We start from the raw sequence: 14,511 nt of genomic DNA, 5'->3' as shown, positions 1-14,511 counted from the left end.
TGCAGGAAGGCAACCCGCACTCCCCTCTGCCTGAAACCTTGTGCAGGTGTTAAACAGCTGTCCAGCCCACCCTAGAGGCAACTGCATTTCAGCATGGCTGAAGCAACACAGCACCAACAATGGACAGGAGGAATGGCTCCCGGGCATGGCTTGCTCGTGTCTGCTCCACTGGTTCCCATTGGGTGAGCCTCAGCCTCTTATTTCCCTTCTCCGCTTTGCAATGGGGCTGTAGACTCTGGGGGAAGAGGGGTGGAGGCAAGCAGAGGTGTCTCCCTGCAGCAACTGTAGACACATCTCTGTATTAATCATTCTCTCATTGAAGTTTTTAGCTTTGTATTGAGTCCTTTTACATGGAAACGTTGTATTACGTCTTGGTACAATAGTCCCTAGGACAAGTGAGGCAGAGACTCACTCTGTGGGGTGAACGAGGTGGGAATGTTTAAGACAGAAGGTGAGCACCTCTGCGCAGTTGCAAAGGTTGGAGAGGGGATGGAAGCCAGATCCAAGATCAATGAGCCTTGGGAAGTGGGCCCATTGAAAGGAGGCTGGATCTGTGGATGCTTTGGGGGTCAGAAGTAAGGGCCTGCTTTGGGAAGCCTGCTCGTTGGAGGTGAATGTCACAGCATTGAGTCACCACCCAGAAGCTGGCGCCACAGACAAGTAACTGCAGATTCATGGGTCAGCTCTCATAGATCGTGCACATGCATAAGATGATAGATCTGCAGGAGGGGGGGCAGTGGTGTAGTGAGGGGGCTAGAGGGGTCAGTTGCCCCTGGGCACCATGCTAGGGAGGCTCCAATTTAATCCCATTCTGCTCCCCCCATTATCCCTTGAGCTCACGTGCTCCTAGTCCGCCTGCCACCGGCAGCTGGAGCCTCCTCTCTGCTCCGAGCCCGACCCTGCTCCAATCCCGATCCTCCTCCATCTCCACTGGATGGTTAGTGCATGCGGGAGCCCGGCCCCAAACTGTAGGGGGTGGGGGAAGATGCGGTACAAGTTCCCCCTCAGCTGTGCACCAGGTTTGGGACGTGCCACATGGTGGCTGGGGGAGGGAGGAGGGCACAAATTTTTCCTTTGCCCCTGGGCGCATAACACCCTCACTACACCTCTGCGGGGGAAGAGGGAAGAGAAGTGACTAGTCTAGTAATGACTTAACTACCTGCGAAACCTAGGCTTATCAGGTAGTCAACTATTAAACTAGTCACTTACATCTCTAGTGAACACTGTTATAACTCCATATACTTGTTTAATATTCCTGAAACACCAACATCAAACAGTAAACTGATTGTTGTGTAAAGCTGATTGATACATTTGCATTCCCCAAACAAAAATATTCACAAACAATCACCTAAATGTCAAAACACAGACCATTTCTCTGAATGTCTGTGTATTTTTTTTCATCCTCGAATGAGAAAATATTGGATTTACAGTGTGCTTTTAAAAAAAGCTGTACACAGTGAAATCTAAATACTGCTTAACAGCTGTTAGAGTAGCTTTCTAGAAATTAAAGTCCTCCCACGGCCATGCCTTGCTGTTTTTGCAGGCAAGTAGTGTATTCATCAACATGCACATGCCCCTTTAAGTTCTTTGTTCCTATTCTCACTAAGGATATGCCTATACTACAGGACATGATCAAATTAAGATATGCAACTTCAGCTATGTTAATTGTGTAGCTGAAGTTGAAGTACCTTAGCTCGACTTTCCGTGCTGTTCACACTGCAGGAAGTCCAAGTGAGAACACTCTCCCTTTAGTCAGTGCCAGAAATCCTGCTTCCATGAGGAGTAAGGGAAATTGGAATTAGCTGTCTTAACTAGACCCACTAATTTGAACCCTGGAAGATCAAGAGCAGCAGCTTGATTGTTCTCTGTAGTGTAGATGTATACTAAGTGAGTAGATTGAGGCACAATATTTTCTGTTCTGCGAACTCCTGTAATAGCAGAGCAAACTCATGAACTTACAATGGCACTAGACTATAAAGAACTTTAAAGCTTTTTTCAGTTTGTTTGTTTTTGCTATAAATATTTTATTTAAAAAACCAAGTTTATAAAAATATGCAAGTTTAGCAAGAGGGTGCACAGGTGTACTGATCATTAAAGGCCTCTTTAATATCAAGAATTTAAGTTTTTTTTTTTAATGGTTTATTTTTAAGGACTTTGGTATAATGGTAGAAGATTTTGAGACCACAATTACTTGATAACTGAATTGCTCAGGAAGAGTTCAGAGGGCAATATCAAACTCTTGACTGAAATTAAAAAATCAGTTATAAGTTGTATTTAGTTACTACATATATTTGGAAGTTCATGCTCAGATTTGGTTTTTTTTACTATGTTCCTTACATATCTTGTCTCGTATCTCTTTTTGTAAAACATCACACACATGAAAAGCAATATGCAAATAAATTATAGCTCAGCTTTTAGAAAGCAGTGGTGTCTTTCTTTGCAAATTATGCCATGCATGATTTTTCCCTCCCTATGTTGTTGTTTTAAAAATCAGACACTTTGATAAACTTTTGGATGTTTGTCAGATGCTCTGAAACTTTGTTCTCTGGGCATGTTAACATGGGAGTACAGGTTGGTAAGCCTTTTTAGTATTTTTAATTAAAGGCTTTCAATTTTTCCAGAAGGTGCTAATGTATTACACTTGGTGTACATTGTGTTATGGGGAAGAAAGGTACTACCAGTGTCTGTGCTGAAAGAATTGGACAAATTAAATGTTTAAATGCCAAACTTTGATGTAAATTCTCTTAATTTCAGGCAAAAGCAAAGAAGCAGAGATAAAGAGAATAAACAAAGAACTAGCCAACATTCGGTCAAAATTTAAAGGTAAGTGCATTTTAACTACCTTCATATCTTTACCTCTAACTTTTACTTTGATCGCCTCTCGTCATGTGATACTTTTCTTTCATGTCTCCATTTTTTTCTTCCTTGTGAACAAAATGCTAGTGTCATCTATCAAAATATTATACAGGCAGTCCCCGGGTTACGTACAAGATAGGGACTGTAGGTTTGTTTTTAAGTTGAATCTGTATGTAAGTCGGAACTGGCGTCAGCCGCTGCTGAAACTGATCAGTTTCAACCGCGGCTGAATCTGGATGCCAGTTCTGACTTACATACAGATTCAACTTAAGAAACTCAGGCGTCCCCAAGTCAGCAGCTGCTGAAACTGATCAGCGGCTGATTCCAGGAAGCCCGGGGCAGAGCAACTCTGCCCCGGGCTTCCTGTAGTCAGCCACTGATCAGTTTCAGCAGCTGCTGACTTGGGGACGCCTGGGGCAGAGCAGCTGGGGTGCTGCTGGGTTGCTCTAGTAGCGCGGTTCCTCGGCGCTACTGGAGCAACCCAGGAGCACCCCAGCTGCTCTGCCCCAGGCGTCCTGATTCAGCCGCTGCTGAAACTGACCAGCAGCAGCTGAATCAGGACGCCTGGGGCAGAGCAGCTGGGGTGCTGCCGGGTTGGTCTGGAGTGGCGCTGCGGGACCAACCTGGCAGCCCCCAGCTGCTCTACCCCAGGGGTAGGCAAGAAAAGCCTGGTCTGCTGAGGGAGACACTAGCTGCACCCCCCCCCCCCCAGCAGACAAGGGGGACAGGAGCAAAGCCACTGAGCACGCCCGCAGCAGGACAGCCCGGGCACGCTTGGGCTGTCCCGCTGCAGGCGTGCTCTGCGGCTTTGCTCCTGTCCCCCTGGTCTGCTGGGGGGGTCCAGCAATTCTCTGTTCCTACTAGCTGGCAAATCAAGCTAGAGGCCACTATCTTTTACAGGGCTTCTAAAATTAGGTTCAACATAAGCAATCTTACATTTTATTACTGTTTTAAAATTTGAGTAATACTAGGTAGGGATGTAAAAAGTTGTTTAAAAATGTAACCATGTAATCACTAAAAATCCTTCTGGATACACGCACTGTGGGCCCTGCAACGGCTGCCAGCCACATTCCCAGTGAGGGTTCTCTGCAATCTCTGTGGCCAGCCCCACTCCCAGGGAGAGCCAGTGTGTGAGCAGCTCCCTCTCTTACCCCAGCCTGTGATGGGCATGAGGCTTACCAGTTAATCATTTACATCCCTAATGGCGAATTCTTATAAAATACAAAGCCTAGAGAACACTTAAATTCCATACTATTTAGTGTTAAAACTGTACCTTAAGTGTGTATTTTCAATATATTTTGTATACCTATTAATCTCATCCAAGATTCCTAAATTTTCTGGATTTATGTATGTGTTTGGAGTTGCCAGTGCTCTTTTGATTTCCTAATGCAGCACTTCACCAGTGCTGTCTTCACGCAATAAATGTTTATATCGTCTTATTATACGGAACACTGCATATATGATAATGTGTAATAGGGTGAAAGTTATCTGCATTTCAGAATATATTATATAGTAAACCTGTTTTTAATTTTTCTCAAAAGCTCGCCAAATGATTTACACTAGAAACAACACAATTTTTGACAATCAGAACCTTCACTTGTTTACTAACTTTAAATGTGACACTTTGTCTCCTAACGGTACTGAGTAAGGTGCAAACAGAAGATTGCTGAAATGCTAGTGATTTCAAAGGGACAGTACCATAATTTGGTTTAAAATGTTAGTGTAGTCTTAAAAGTGGAAAAAGGTTCCTTTTGGCCTGGGACTGCTAATTAAAGATTTAAAGTAAAAAGTACTAGGTCAGATCTAGGTGGGCCAGTGACTACATTTACCCCAGCAGAGCATTTTCATGTGCCACAGTGAATAGCTAGGAGATCCTGATGTGCACATTTTACTGATCTGCCTGCAATACATTTAAAACTTAGTAGATACGACACTTTGGGTTTCTTGATAACCTCGCAATAGTTCTAAGTTTTAGTTTATTTAAAACTGTAAAAACAGCAGACTTCAAATTTGTTTTAATGGGTTGTTTATTTTCTGAGGCAAGGTCTCTAGACATGAAGCATCTTGTTAATAAAGTATGTTGGGAAGCAAACAGTCTAATTCATATGCTAATTAACAGACTTTTGCACAAACAAATACCTGGGGAAAGTGATGTAGGTGGCTTCTAGTAGAGAAACAAGTTTAATGACTACGTGTAATAGACACCATACAAATGGCTTTTCTTGATAATTGAGTTTAATAGATACAATGCTCCATCAGAGATGTCTTCAAACTGATGGGAATGTTTACTGGTTTTAACTAAAAGATTTAATAAACAGGCAGTGTTTTCACAGTTCTCAGCAGCTGCTGTAACTTAAATTTCTTCTGAATTAGGAGTGTTGTACCCTAAATGTTGTACTTGTTGAACTGGAGCAGAAATTTGTACTGCAGTGACAGTACATCAGTGAAAAAAAATCTTCTTTTAATGAGAAGTGACAATCACAAGATTACATTTTGAGCATCAAACCTTTTTAATGCTAACTATGTAAAATGTTGTGTGCATGCCTGATCTAGACACAGAATATCAATATAATAGGGTTATGTCAATCTCTGAAGTCTTGTCTACAATTGTTGTTGGTGATATTTCTGGAGACTGGGCTATACAGTATTCTGTGTTTTCAGTAGTATACTTTTGCTTTGAACTTTAGCACAGTAATACTACCATTGTTGCCCATGGCACTAGTTACAGTGCTGTTGATGCAGTATAGAATGTGTTCATTATTTTATTTCTCCCCCTTACAAATCCTTCGTGTTGGTGGCTATTGGAGGGACGTATGGCAGTTTTTGCTGCTCTGTTCTCCTTCTCCACCTCTCCTTGTCTGTGCTTTGACGGGACCTCTCAGATTGTGCCACCCCCCTCCTGGATTACCACTCTCTACTGGGAACAGTCTTGGGTAAGGTTCTTTCGAGTGTCGACACTGATGCTGCTTTTTTTTTAATGTTTGCTTTCAACATGTCCTTACATGATTTCATCTGATTCTCCATGCTCCTCCGTCCTTCCTTCAGCTTGGAAAACAGCATCTGTTTTGGGAAGCGCTGATCAGGCACCAGGATCACATGACTAATCCAGCAAAGTTGTTGGTAGTTGACGATAGCTTCAATGCTGGTCATGTTCGACTCTTCCAGGATGCTAGTGTTTATGCGCCTGTCCTCCCAAGGGATATTTAAGATTCTCCTGAGGCAGCATTGGTGATATTGTTCAAGTGTCTTCAGATGATGCTTATATGTTGTCCAGGTTTCACATGCGTAGTACACAAGGTGCTTTGTCTTGGAATTGATGTCCAAGTTCTCAAAGACCCTTCGTCTCAGGAAAAAGCAGAGCTTACACAGCTCAGGCGATGCTGGATTTCTGTGTCTATGTTGACTTTTGCAGAGATGACTTCCAAGGTACAGGACCTGCTCCACGTTTTCCAGAAGTTCTCTGACATCAATAGACGGTACATTAGATTGTGCGGTTGGCGAGGGTTGTTGGAGCTCCTTGGTCTCTGATGTTGAGTGTGAGGCTGAGATTTTCATATGCTTCAGTGAAGGTGCTTAAGATGGGCTAAAGAGCTACAGGGGAAAGAGTAGCGACCATATTGTCATCCGTGTCCTGGAGCTCTGTGATCGAAGTCGCAACAGTCTTGTTTTTGGCCTTCAGTCTCCTGAGATTGTCTACGGAACGAACGGGAAACTTTTCAATCTTCAAACCACCTGGAAGCTTGCCATCAATGAGATGGGGGTCATGGCAATGACAATGCAAACCGGTGCTGGGGCAATGACACAGCCTTGTTTAACTCCTCTTTTGACCTCAAAGGAGTCACTTTGGGATCCGTTGTTGTTCAGCACTGTGGCAGTCATGTTGTCATGAAGCAATGTCAGGATGCTGCTGATTTTTTGTTTGGGGAGAGCAACTGATCTTTGAGAGGATGGTCCACAGGGTACTATGATTGATTGAGTCAAACGCCTTGGTCAGGTTGATGAAACTCATGTATAAGGCTTGATTTTGTTCACAACACTTTTCTTCTAATTGCCAAGCAGTGAAGATCATGTCTACTGTTCATTGGAGTGGTTGGAAGTCACACTGGGATTCTGGAAGAATATCTTCTGAAAGTGGCATGAGTTGATTGGCAAGCATTCGAGCTAAGATTTTTTTTCCCTGCTTTTGCCAGGAGTGGCGATGCCATCCTAGTTTCCACAGTCCCATTTGTCACTCTTCTTGAATAGACTGACGATCAGTGTGTGTCTGATCTCTTGTGGTATCTACTCCCTATTCCAGATCTCGAATCAGCTCTGGCCCACTGCCTTTGAAGACTTTGGTGGGGAGTCCGTCTCGTTCAGTTGCCTTGTTACTCTTTAAGCTGCCATCAAAGCAATGGACCTCATTCAGGGTAGGAAATATTTCAAGATAGTCCATAGGTGGTGGTTGAGGGATTCTGGGACTGTGGTGGAGGGGCGGTTCAGGAGCCCTCCAGCAAGAAGCAATTGCTTCATTATCTTTTTCAAAACTTGGGAACCATCCTTTGATCTCAGGGGATTAATTCCATGTTTCCTTGGTCTGTAAATAGATTTGGTTGCAGGTTTCCAGATGCATTCCTCACATGTGTATGGGCCACCTGAAGAGCCATTGTCTTTGGGTCCCTGCTCATTAGCAGTCATTGACTGAACAATTGTTCTTTGCATCAGGCAGTCCAGGCCATTGCTCTGTCTCGGGCAGAGAACATTCACAGTACCAGTGAAGAGCCCATATTCATAACCCCACATATAGACATCATCAGGGCTCGCCAAGCTGAGGCAAGCCCCGCTTGCCAGCCACGTGGAACTGCACACTGCACATGCACTGACTGCACTGCATGGCGACGCCGGGCTAAAATCTACTCATCACGGGCAAGTAGATTGCCTTAATTGTCAAGTCCTGGACATCATACAAGAACATGAGTAGCGTACATAGAATCAGTAGGACATAAGCTTTCATTTGACACCTCACATGGCCCTCTTTGTATAGACTTCGGGGCAAACACTCTCTTCCCCCCTCGCCCTCCATGGATGCAGCAGCGATCTGTCTGCTGCCCTTAAAATCCAATAACGTGACACCTTGTTTTGCATTGGACTTCTGCCTTGGCATTCACTTCTGTCTTCATTGCACAGTTGATGTCACTTTGTTAGGCCCTGAAGACTTTCCTTTTAGCCTCAATCAGACATTCATTTTCCACATCGTTCTCATCAAACCAGTCCTGATGCTTCTTGGACTAGTAGCCAATGGTTTCTCCGCAAGCACCAATGATGGCATTTTTCAACTGAAACCAGTGTTCTTTCATGGTGTACTGTCGACAGCTTCCTTTGGAGAGCTATCTGGAAGTGACTTCGTCTGATGGGGTCTTTCAAGCCTTGTACGTTGATCTTTCATCAGAACAGTTTCTTCTGAGTTCTCTGTTTGGTGACTATCCTAATTGCCATTGTGGATTGGATGAGGTGGTGATTTGTCCAACAGTCATCAGTGCTTACCATTGCATGCATGAGAAGGACATCGCACTGATCTCGAGTGGACGATGACATGATCTATGAGGTGCCAGTGCTTTGAGGATGTTGCCATGAAGTCTTAAATTTGTTCTTCTGGCGCCTGAGGCTGTTCATGATGACAAGCTCATGACCTGCACATTCTGTAAGGAGTAGTCCTCCATTGGAGTTGCTATTGCTGATTCCTTTTCCAGTGGTAGTCTGCCAGAGGTCCACGACTCTTCTGATTCTGGCATTGAAATCTCCCAAAAGAATAATCTTGTCGTCTTTGGGCATGTCTTTCAAGACTGTGTCCAATTGGGTGTAAAACTTCTCCTTCATATCTTCGACATCTAAAGATGGTGCATAAGCACTCATAACAGTTGCATGTTACTTTTTGGCAAGTTTCAAGCAAAGAATAATGAGATGCTCGTGGATGTCGACAGGGACTTCAGATAGGATCTTTGTCAGTTCATTCTTAATGGCAAATCCTACTCCATGAATTTGTTTTTCTTCCTTTGGGATTCCTTTCCAGAAAAAGTGTACCCTTCACCTTCTTCTCTTAGCTGTCCTTCTTCTGGTCTACATGTTTCTGCCAGGGCAGCTATGCCGATGTTAAATCATCGGTGCTCACAGGCGATAATTGCAAGGCATCTTGTGAGTTGTCCACTGTCTGGATTATCCATTAAAGCCCTAATATTCCAAGTTCCAAAACTTCCCCTTCGATTTTTACCACATAAAGGTGAACCCACTGGATGTGGCTATCCAGTCGGGGGGGGGGGGGATTGAGATTAGACTATGTTCAGGGCACCTTTTTTAGCCCCCTCCCCATACAGGGTGAACAGAGCGAATCCTAAATAGGGCTGCTCAGTCATGGATGCAGCTGCTGGACCGTTCTACCACCTTGGTCCTTGAAACAGAACGACTGATACACACATCCATGGTCTGCATGCTGGTCCATGACTAAAAGCTTCTGGATTTCACAATCCTGCTCCCATTGCTATTTGCTTGGACACTTTTGCTTGTTTACTTAAACCAGTGTTTCTCAACTTTTTTTTATAATGTACCCCTTTTTAAAATAAAAACTACCCGCAGTACCTACAGTTTTCTCTCTCTCTCAATTTTTTTTTTACCATTGCAACACCATTTGTTTAAACAACTTAATCATAGCTGGGCGGGCATTGAAATGTTTAGGTGCAAAAAGTAAAAAAAAAAAAAAAAAAAAAACCTACAATACTTCAAATTTCAGTTCTTGACATACCCCCTCCCCCCCCCAAGACTTCTCTTGAGTACCCCTAAGGGTACTTGTACCACTGGCTGAGAAACACTGACTTAAACTATACACAGAGAGGTAGCCATGTTAGTCTGGTCTTGGTAAAACAAAAAAGCAGTCATGTAGCACTTTAAAGACTAACAAAATAGTTTATTAGGTGATGAGCTTTCATGGGGCAGACACACTTCAGATCTGCCCCACGAAAGCTCATAACTTAATAAATTATCTTTAGTCAGTCTTTAAAGTGCTACATGACTGCTTTTTTTGTTAAACTATGTGGTTAGGCTCCTTTCTAAAATTCCTGCCACACTTGCTGGCAGAAGTACAAAAATTACTCATTAGGTGTATATGTGTGAACATGAGAGGCCATACTGGGTCAGACCAAAGATCCATCTAGGTCAGTATCCTGTTTTTCCCAACAGTGGCCAATGCCAGATGCCACAGGGGGAGTGAACAGAACAGGTAGTCATCCCATGATCCCTCTCCTGTCATCCATTCATAGCCTCTGACAAACAGAAGCTAGGGTTACCATTCCTACCCATCTTGGCTAATAACCATTGATGGACCTAACCTCCAAGAATGTATCTAGTTCTTGTTTGAAGGCCTAGAAGCTACCAAAATTAGATAAGCACTCATATTACAGCATGAAATGTGCTATGCCCAGATTACAGGTTGAACCTCTGTGGTCTGTCATTCTCTGGTCTGGCAACATCTGTGGTCTGGCATGATTTTAATTGGCCATACCCATGGTAAGTGGCTATCTGGTTAAGTTTCTTGCAGTCCCATAAAGTTTGTCCTAGCTCTCGGTGTCCTGTGGTGTTTAACTCTAATTTATCCCTAAGCTTCTTCTGAGAGCCCGGTAAGCAATAAAAGTGGTGGTAATGTTGCTAGACGATATTGATTTCCCGTGGTTTAGCAAAATCTCTGGTTTGGCACCGTCAGATTCCGAGGGTGCTTTACTAGAGAGGTTCAGTTTGTACTTAATCTGCTGGTACAGTGGAATGCTGGAACTAAATCACTGAATTGCTTAAACTGGCAAGCAAAGTTTCTTCCTTGAGTGGTCCCTAAGGGTGCTCCACTGATGCTGTCGGGCTGAAATTGGTCAGAAACCTCACACACACCGATAACCTAAGGATGTCTGGATCCCCAGGTTTTTAAAAAGTGGCCCTGTGTAGAGAACCCATGCCAGCTTCAGATGGGCATTCAGTGTGTATACACTGTTTAGGGGAGGCTCACATCTCCAAAAATGCGGGCATTGCTTGAAACTGACAGCCCATGCCCGCTGGAACAGAGAAATGCACCTGAAAATGCTGCTGTTTGATAAGGCGCTGGACCCACACTCTTTAGCTGCGAAGAAGAGGAAAAGCAGAACCAGGAGAAAAGCAGAAAAGAAGAGTCTTCTCCACCGAGTCCTCTCCACCGAGCCAGCTCCACAAAAGAAAAGAAAGCTGTTCCCTGCATGCTCATTGCCACCTGATCCTACAAATAGGATCAGCGCAGGAGATAAGCCAGGGACCTCCGGCTCTGCCCCTCTGTGCCAGTGCCAGGGTCAGGGGCAAAAATGAGGACGCTGGCCTCGGAGACATTTCTCTCGGCACTGAAGACGGCTTCAGTGCTAACATGCGGCATCTGTGTTTTAAAGCTGCTGGCATCGCACCATTTAACCCCGCATGCGGTGCCGGAGCAACGGCCACTCTCCGCAGCGAGATCGGCACTGAAGGGGACTCCACTGGCACTGACAAGCGGCCTGGCACTGATGCCAGCACTATAGGACGATCCCCCGGCGCAAACAGCAGAGAAAGAAGCAGAGCCGCTAAGCAGGCAGGATCCAGCACCAGTAGAGAAGCTGGAATCAGCACAAACAATGGCACCAGCGAAAGTGACTGGCAAAACAAACAGGGAGTCCCTGTTTCCTGTCTTCAGCATTCTCACCGGGTCCCTCCCCTTTGCCTCTACTATACCGATTGCCACTTCAGCATGTTTACCACCAGGACAGTCCAAGACATCAGTACTATGACAGGTCTCACTACTCGCCATACAAATCTCGCTCTCATTTCCATGATCACTACAGGCGACGATCCTACTCCCTGCCACACAGGCGGTCGCCACTTTACTCTTATTCTCTGCGTCGAACCCTGCATGCCAGTTATGACAGGTGATATCCAAGTTGCAGATCGTCCAGGTACTCGTCATCTCACCCATCTGACCGATACTATGACCACTGTCATGACTCTCCTTATTCTGTATGTCATTACTGTCACCAATCTCCATGCTCTAATCAACCGCCAGCGCAACATACTCCACCGCAGTTACCACATAATCGCCTGCCGACCCCTCCTTTCTGCAGTCCAGGCACAACCACACAGCAGTCTGAGCCTGAAGAGGGCCAATTGTCGGAAGTGGAGGACCAACAGATGGACTTCCCAGTTCCTGACCGTTGGTTTTTCTCTCCTGTTGAGGCGGTGTTCCCGGTGGATATGTCTCTGCCAGACGACTTCAAATGGATGGCCAAGTCCCAGGAGGTGCAATTAACAGAGGTGCAAACAAAGCCGTATCTGTTAGTGAAGAATCTTCACCCAAGACAGAGTGCAAAAATGCCATCCCTATCGACGAAGCCATCACGGAGGCTGCTCAAGTCACTTGGCAGACACCAGCGTTGGTCCCACAGACCTGCAGGAGAGCAGACAAGAAATACTTCGTCCATTCCAAAAATTTGGAGTTCCTGTTTAATTACCCACCGCCAAACTCCTTGGTGGTAGACGCAGCACAACAGAATGCCAGAACACCACAGTACAAGATGACGCCAGATGTGAAAAAATTAAACATATTTGGTAGGAAGGCATATTCTTCTGCAACCATGCTCTTAAGCATAGCAATTATGCTGCCTTGTTATCTAACCACAACTTTGATAACTTGGAGAAGATTGCTCAACTGCTTCAGTATCTACCAGAAACCAAGTATCCACCAGAAACCTCACTTGAAATCCTATGTGCAAGAAGGTTTTGCAGCAGCGCGAGCAAGCTTCCAATGAAATTTGTATGTGGCGCAGACAATGGCCTGCACCACTGCGACAGCAATAGCAATGAGATGCTCATCCTGGCTTACCTCTGCGGCAGGCCCCAAGGAGCTTCAAATGAAAGTAGAAGATCTCTCATTTGACAAACAAACTATTTGGGGGGAGGGGGGAGGGAAACAGATGAGGTCCTCCATTCAGGAAAGAATTCCCATTTAACGCTCCATACTTTGGGGATATATACACCTCCCTTTAGGCACAGAAGATACTATCCCTATCAGAAGAGGTATGACTACCCCTTTCAGAGGCAACAACATCATCAACGTATAGACCACTCACGCTCAAGACAATGCCCACAGCACAGATGACCCCAACCACCCCGGACAGCCAACCATCAAAATTCAAAGGAGCAAGTTTGATGGTTCTGTCGAGGGCATGCAGCAAGTCCTTCCAGTAAAGATGAAACATTAGGTCACCTATCTCTTTCACCATGGACTATGACCTTTTCAAGCTCAATGGGCGTCTATTATATCGGACCGCTGGGTATTACAACTCGTGGTATCCAGGCTCACCATCCCCTTCTCAACCATACCACCGACAAATCCACCAACTCTGTCCCTTTTCAGGGACCCATCTCATGAGATCCTGTTGAATGAAGAGGCCCAGTGTCTGCTGTCCATAGGAGCAATTGAGGCCTTTCCTCCCCATTTCAGAGGAAGAGGGTTCTATTCACAGTATTTTCTTACAGAGGAAAAAAACAGAGGGTGGAGGCTTATCCTCAACCTCAGAAAGTTGAACAAGTACCTCCACCTCAAAATGGTGACCTTTTCCATGATGATACCATCATTGGACAAGGACAGTCAGATGTTTCCTCCGCTTCATCAGTGGCGACTATCATTTTCAATATTGCATTCTACTTTTTGGCCTTGCATCGGTCTCCAGAGTCTTTTTGAAGACTCTGGCACTTGTGGCAGCTCACCTGCGTTGCAGAGGCATGATTATATTTCCATACCTTGATGACTGCCTCATAAAAGGCCAATCGAGGCAAGAGACATTACACATGATCATGGTAGCCAGACAAATCTTCCAATTGCTCGGGCTCATAATCAATGAGCAAAAATCAACTACAGATCCCATGCAGATCCTAGATTTTTATAGGTGCATGACTAGATTCCACCTGTGCTCATGCATCTTACCTTAAGAGAGTTTTCTGATTATATAGGAACTAGCCACAGTCATCATCCATGCCCCTACAGTGACTGTGCTCATGTGCCTCGACCTCATGGGTCATATGGCTGCCACCACCTTTGTGGTTCACTATGCGAGACTCCATTTCCGATGCCTACAGCATTGGTTGGTATCAGTATATACCCCAACAAAACACAGCACTCACAAGGTGATAAATCCAATCGCTGGGTTGGTGGTTGAACCCCCAAAATCTGCTAGCGGGGATTCCATTCCATCAGCAGCCATCAAGCCAACTGACTACAGACGCCTCCCTTGTGTGTGCCCCATCCAACATCAACGGCATGTCCATGCAGGGGAGATGGTCTTCAGCGGAGGCTGTTCTACATATCAGTCTCTTGGAACTAAAAGCCGTTTTCTTCGCTTGCAAAGATTTCTGGACTCACATTACCAGTACGACCATCTGGGTTCTGACTGACAACATAGCCACTATGTATTATATCAACTATCAAGGAAGCGTGCATTCCCGATTGCTCTGCATGCAAACAATTGGCTTATGCAATTTGTGTGTGTGGAACCACATCACCCTGATAGCATCTTACTTACCAGGCACAAACTATGTCATGGCAGACGCGCTCAGCAGACATTTGGCTCATGACCACGAGTGGAA

At 45.0% G+C, this 14,511-nt stretch overlaps 1 protein-coding gene across 8 annotated transcripts in view; it reads left to right on the top strand.

Moving 5' to 3' along the window:
* AP2A2 (adaptor related protein complex 2 subunit alpha 2) overlaps positions 1-14,511 on the top strand; it is a 106,999-nt gene that overhangs the window by 28,599 nt on the left and 63,889 nt on the right. For 7 of the 8 annotated variants that reach the window (XM_089778687.1, XM_075928223.2, XM_089778686.1 and 4 more), the window contains exon 2: positions 2,755-2,823. In XM_089778687.1, the coding sequence (XP_089634813.1) occupies positions 2,755-2,823 (69 nt within the window). Of the gene's footprint in view, positions 1-46; positions 183-2,754; positions 2,824-14,511 lie in introns of all 8 variants that reach the window. The other variant, XM_075928215.2, reaches the window with a different exon arrangement.

Source organism: Pelodiscus sinensis, chromosome 5 (genome assembly GCF_052426305.1).
Source record: "Pelodiscus sinensis isolate ZL-2025 chromosome 5, ASM5242630v1, whole genome shotgun sequence".
In the NCBI taxonomy this organism is placed as follows: domain Eukaryota; kingdom Metazoa; phylum Chordata; order Testudines; family Trionychidae; genus Pelodiscus; species Pelodiscus sinensis.
The sequence above is the reverse complement of the archived record's forward strand: the minus strand, read 5'-3'. Positions and strand labels throughout refer to the sequence as shown.